The sequence below is a fragment of the Sinocyclocheilus anshuiensis genome, unplaced genomic scaffold, assembly GCF_001515605.1.
Source record: "Sinocyclocheilus anshuiensis isolate Anshui unplaced genomic scaffold, SAMN03320099.WGS_v1.1 scaffold1719, whole genome shotgun sequence".
Classification (NCBI taxonomy): Eukaryota; Metazoa; Chordata; class Actinopteri; order Cypriniformes; family Cyprinidae; genus Sinocyclocheilus; species Sinocyclocheilus anshuiensis.
In genome coordinates this window covers 538,306-544,730 of record NW_015551147.1, presented here as the reverse complement: position 1 = coordinate 544,730, position 6,425 = coordinate 538,306, and the positions used below count along the sequence as shown (strand labels likewise).

Here is a 6,425-nt window from a genome sequence, read left to right as displayed (position 1 = left end):
AGCCCACGATAACAATATCGTGCATATTCATTACCGTGATATATCGCATTACCGAATACCAGCACAAGTCTACTATAAATATATTTATCATACATGGAGTTTCGAAGTTTCTCGCTCAAGTTCACATGACCGAGATGGCAGTAAGCATCCTGTTTGCTTTAATTATTTTACAGAAGTGCTACGTTTCGTTGTTATTCTGAGTGCACACAAATTGCACAAAGAGTCTTTACAGATTTGAAAGATGTATTACTTTTATCTGTATGACCAAAAATTACGGAGTATTTTAAGAGCAAGTGAACACACCGGCGCCTCCATCTGTCCTGCTGTGAGCGCGCTGCTGTTCAGCTTCCACACACACTTCAATAGCGCACATTTCTGTAGGTTAACATTAGATTGAACGGCCATGTAAAGCTGTTACTACATACATCTTTCAGATGAAAAGCCATATTTGAGGTCGATGAATGATAGGTGGGCGTTTGGATGTCTTGCCCGATGTACTGTATTACCACATAGACCAGCCGTTAACGATCTGTCCGTCAAGGACTGCGTACGTCATTCACTTAACCAGCCACACCAAAGCAAACATCCCGCGGGATTCCCGAAAAAATGTCAGCCTCTATTCTGGGCCTGTTTATATCTCATTTATTCTATTCTTTCACATTTACACTCCCCCCCACTCCCTGCACCTTTTGTCTCACCTCATAGTGTGAATGCACTCTGGCTCTTTAGTGAAGGCGTATGCGTAGCCACTGGAGGTGGTGCCAAAGTCAATGGCCACCACCACCACATAGGGGTGTCTCGTAGGCTCATTCTCTTCTGAGTCATTCTGTAGAAAGAAAAGAGATAAAAGAAGCATAGGGAAAATGAGGGATATGGAAAAGGGAGAGAGATGCTCTCAAGTACATGTCAAGCATTCAATTGTTGCATGTAATTGCAGCTCAGTGTAAATAAGATGTTCCATTAAAGCCACATTTGCACACTGGACATTTCTCTCATGTAATGGGTGACGTCATGCTGGCAGTAAAAAGCAGAGCTCACCAGTACGTGTGTGGGGGAAAGTGGCGTGATGCCTGGGTCGCCCATACTCTTGGCTGGAGATGGAGTGGCCATTGCATCTGCAAAGTGAAAAAAAGAAAGAAAGAAAGAAAGAAAGAACAAACATTGAGAAACCAATGACATATACAATACATTCCACAATAACATTCAAACTACAAAGAAAAGCCTACAGTCATGTTAATATTTTTTATGATAATACTAATGAATTTAAATGTTTTAGAGACATTTTTGTTTGCCTTCATACAAGCAATTTTCTGTTGGGTTGTCTGTTGAGAAATGCTGGATTATGTTGTGGCTGTATTAAGGTGCCATCCGCAAAATTTTGTGGCAAAAAAATACTCAATGTTTATTGTCAATAGTGCAGAAATGTATGGAAAAACAGCTCATAAAGAAGAATCAAACCAAGCAGCATTGAACCCTTTGCAAAATCTTTTGCATAATTCCTGTGAGGATTCCTATTGAAATTACTAGATTTTGCTTAAAAATTCTCAGAACCATTGTGGCCGCACATTTAGTCTATCAGCATAGTCTGATATTTCACACAATTATAACAGATTCTCGATGTGTTTCTCGGTTTTATGTTGGGTCATTTGTAACAACACAACAAAAACATTTTCAAACTTGTTTGTCGTAAAGAAACTAGTTACTATGGTACACTTTTGTAAATGAACACCTCACCAATGCCTACTGAACTTCTAAAACACTCTCAAAAACCATCTAAATGGCGTTCAGAAGCACTCTAGGGCTCAGTTTCATGGTCACAGATGGAGAACAGGACTAAGTGGCACCATCAATGGTGATTCTTCACTAGAAATTATTTTCAGTGGGAACGAGACTTAAAAGCCTCAATTAATGTTCAACGAATTTGTCTGAAAGACCATTAATTTGGCCATACTTTTTTTCTTATAACATCGCTTATGTCTAACATTTGACATTATTTGGTCATAAAATCATCAAATCCTTTAAGAGCTTTAGACCACTAGAGCAACAGCTGCTCCCCTCCACACTGACATTTGAATCGAATTAGAGGTTGTATTTGTCCATTCCCGTCGTCCTCATTAGCCGGGCCTAATAGCTTCGGTAAAACACTCGGATGCTGAGCACCCTGAACGCTAAACGAGCGCCCCGGTTCCTCGCTCCGCGGGACGCCACGTTTTTCTGAGCGTTCATCCTTTTTTCCCGCCTTTACCCCATACTGAGCGGCGGAGTGAACAGAATGAGCGTGGCTCTCTTCAGCTAGTAATTACGGGCTGAGTGACTGGCTACCTGCGGCTCGCACTTCATTTCAACCACTCACCACATACACGCGCTCCAGCTACCGAGATTGATTTTAAAATGGGACAATGGAACGTCAAAATCAATACTGAAGGAGTAAAATTATTGTCCATAATGATAAACGCCTATAAGTGAAGTGTTATTCAGAAACACACACTTGACCGTCTTTGTATACTGTTCCACGAATGGATTTGCAGGTTAAAGGAACTTAAGTTTGTTTACATGGCAACACGGCTCACTGTACGGGGACTTCATTATAACACATTAAAGTTGCGCGAGGGTAATTACTCGACGTCAATGGCGACCGTCTCCCTGGCGGCTGATTGAGAGCTTGATTAGGGCTGTGATTGTGTTTTGTATGTGTGTGTGTGTGTGCATTACATAGCTTTTCAATGAGACTCTTTAAGTCACAACAGAGAATCCAAACGTGTGGGAATTGGAAAGTAGAAAATGGGCATAAATGGTGGAAAATTACTTGCATTATGGCCAGAGTGCTAAACGGACCAATTCCTTTGATTTTCCTGCTGTTTTAAAGCCTTATTTACACATAAGCATGACACCGAATTTATCTGCAGTCTGACCTGAATGGATGTGCCACAAATTACTGTCAAAAAGAAAAAAAAAAAACATATATAAATCAATTCTTTTACTCAGAATTGAATGACATAATGAGTTGTTTTAACACATTATCTACACAATAAATATAGAAAAAAAGATTTCACTTCAAGTTGTTGGCCATTTAGATAGTTTATTATTATTGGGCAAAATTTGGAATGATTTGCTCAGCAGGTTTTTTGCAAAAGTTCAAATCCAGCTCACATCTAAAGTTTCTGAAAACACTGAACACAAAAAGACTCTTTCAATAAGGTGAACACACATGCTAGTACCATTACATATGCGTCGATTCCAACAGCGAAAATAAACAAATCAGAGAGAGGATGGAGAGATGAAGCGAAAAAAAAAAGTAGGGTATCCTGTTTTCACCCCTCTTCTGAGAAAGGGAGCGAACGAACGGGTGTTCAAGCTCCGTTCTGGAAAGTTATACAAAATTCTGACAGGAAGCAGGAGGAGTCAGAGGTCATAACTCCTCTGTGGAATTACAAATTCAGAGGAATTCCAAGCAGCTCAGTACACAAAAATAATAGAGCTAAGAGACATATGGACCACTGACATGCACAGACAAAAGTGGATTTAGGTCTGGAATCTGTTATCTATAAAATATGCAACACTGATATATTTGAATCAAAGTGAAGAGAGAGAATCAGAGATCTGAGATATATATTTGAATACAAAAAATGTCACCCATAAATGTTACTTTCCTATTTTTTTTAATTTTATTTTATTATTGATAATTACATATCCAAAAAAGGAAGTTATGTGATACAGATTTTTCTGCATAAATAAATAAATAAAAATACAATTATTTGGACAATGTTCATTGCACCATTATTTTCTTACTCAAAGCAAAAGTCAGGACTGAAGTAGGCCAAAGGGAATTTGGCAAGACTGAAGAAAAGGAGAAAAAAAACAGATTAACTGATTTAGTTGCACAATTAATTACAATATTATGAAGTCAAAACTCATGAATTCCTAATCATAAACTCCATGTCACCATAAGAAAACGTTTCATTGTCTTCAGTGACGAGTTTATGTTCATATACTTAAAATCTTCAACAGATCATTATGGGAGCAACTGGGGTATTTTAATCTATTTCTCTGTTTAGAACTTCAAACTAAAGTGCCTTCAATATGGTTAACAATATTATGGCATACAAGACAAACCCATCTGTAAAATATTACAACTCTGGATAACGCACTACAGTTTTGTTCAATTATGAATTATTTGATTTTTTCACAGTTTAAATCAAATCTCACCATGCCCGAGACAAATGGCTGCATGCTCTGTAACTTTTGGTTTGAATGTTTTCCAAAAATAATAACCAAATGCAGAGATAAAGAAAAGTGAATCCATCATGATGTCAAGTTGAGAATTCCCTAGTAAGTGAAACCAGATCAGGAAAAGGGAAAACATAAAATGTATGCATATCTCAAGCTGTAAAACAAGTGTTTTTGATACATTTTATTAAGACTATATTACTCACTAGAACTTTCCAATGAATTCTGTGTGAACATTACAGTCTACAGCTGATTTTTCGAGCCTAAGCTAAACACACTGAACTCAGCTTTATACTCCAGCTAAACAGACCACAAAAAGCTACCGAGGCAAGCCGTCTCAAAGAGGGGCCACTGACAGGGCAGGACTGCTCCAGTTCACGTGTATGTGAAGGTCCATTCAGAGACGCAGCACTGTAAATGCCAAAAACCAAACACAGCCGGCCATCCTCTCGCTCGCACTCCCTGTCTCCAGCTGGCCCTATTCACTCACAAACACACTAACAAACACTCACATTCATACACAAACACACATCCCACACACAGTGGGTGAGAGAAGCAGCACAACAGCTGCGACTGCTGCAATCTTATTAGTTTCTCTCTCGGTTAGGGTTGTTAACGTTAGCAGAGGAAAATAAGGGACACTCTCACTTTCTTCATAGGAAAATAAGGGACACCATTTCAGACAAACCAGGTGACAACTGGCCAAAATCCTAAACAATGGCTTTTAAAAATAAGGCTGCTTCATTAAGCACTACAATGCATGTGTATATAATGTCATTAGATGTGTTTGGCTATTAGATGCTAAAAGCCAAGACAAACAAACTACATTCCATATGGAGTTTTTACAGAATACAATTCTGTTAGCTTGGAACAGGCCTGAATGAATATATTTGAGAGTTTCAGACTAAATAATATGAAAGAACGTGTCTGTAGGATTTCCTCTCATCTCATAATGCTGGAATGTGAAGTTTGGAGAAAAATTAGAGGGTTCGGAGAGTGCAGAAAACTCCCATTACATTACCAAAGACACAGAGCAGACGAGTGTTTCGACATCTGCATCTACAACTCCGTCACACCCCTAAACCACAAGCCATAAATCATAAATAGCATCACAAATGCTTTTAAGACTGTTTAGAGGGACATATGACGCATCATCTCATCCCAACAGTCTCCTCCCAAATCGATGCCAGTGTCCCACTACCTCAGAGATACATGAAACATACTGAGAGCAGGAGCAGAAAGAGAGAGAGAGCATTGATTTTTGCAGCACTGGATAGAGCTGTATCCAGCAGTCATCTACACAACAGAGCAGCTTTCTCTTTGTAACATTATACCAGTAAAGTTGAGAGATCAGAGTCACCTGTGAACTCAGCAAGGTCTAGCAGCTGTCAGTCAAATGGATCTGTGTAAGCTCTGTGGGATGATACTGCAAAACTGCCATCAGTTCACTAGTGGGCTCAAATGGAAGACAATAGGATTCTTTCTCACTGTAATCATGTCTGTCTGGTGCAAACTAATGAAACTGATTAAAGTTGTTCTGGGTTCCAAAACCTGTCTGTCTGATATTGATTCACAGACTGGAGTTTATACCTTTCTGGTCAGGTAATTACAATTTTTTTGAAAGAAATTAATACTTTTCTTCAGCATATATGCACTAAATTGATAAATAGTGACATTTGCAGATCCTGAGCACCAATGACAAACATCTAATCTTGTCAAATATGTGGTAAGTACTGCCGCTCCCAAGTATAGAGTCCTTGTGATCGCGAATCTCAAGTGAAAGTGAAGTAAAACGAGAGCGCACAACGTAGGCTATTTATTCCCTTTAGGGTTTCCGTAGTACACTTCATTTCCTTTCCGAACACGGAGGGATGCGGTGGATTGTGGGAGAGGGGGTGGTGGGGGTTGGGGGGTAATCACGATGTCAGCTTAGCATCATGATGTCTGTCAGCCATCGGCGATGGACGATGGCATCGTCTATCACCCCAACCCTATTAGGTAAACATAAAATACAGAAAAAGAAAAAATATATAGTAAAGAATAAACATTACAGGCATAGGGAGATCTATGGAATGCATGTCTAATGACAAGCTAAGACCAGCAAACCAGCTTAGGCTGGTTTAGGATGCTTTTTTCAGCAGGGATAGTTACCTTACCAAAGCTCTTACCTGAATAGCAGATTAAAATTTGTTAGTAAA

The 6,425-nt window shown here is 39.2% G+C and overlaps 1 protein-coding gene across 4 annotated transcripts in view; it reads right to left on the bottom strand.

Annotated features, from left to right (window-relative positions):
• The window catches only part of LOC107663288 (heat shock 70 kDa protein 12A-like), a 53,374-nt gene that overhangs the window by 32,855 nt on the left and 14,094 nt on the right, over positions 1-6,425 (bottom strand). For all 4 annotated transcript variants that reach the window (XM_016453464.1, XM_016453467.1, XM_016453465.1 and 1 more), the window contains exons 2-3: positions 1,039-1,115; positions 699-826 (exon numbers count right to left, since the gene is read on the bottom strand). In XM_016453464.1, the coding sequence (XP_016308950.1) occupies positions 699-826; positions 1,039-1,115 (205 nt within the window). The remainder of the gene's footprint in view (positions 1-698; positions 827-1,038; positions 1,116-6,425) is intronic.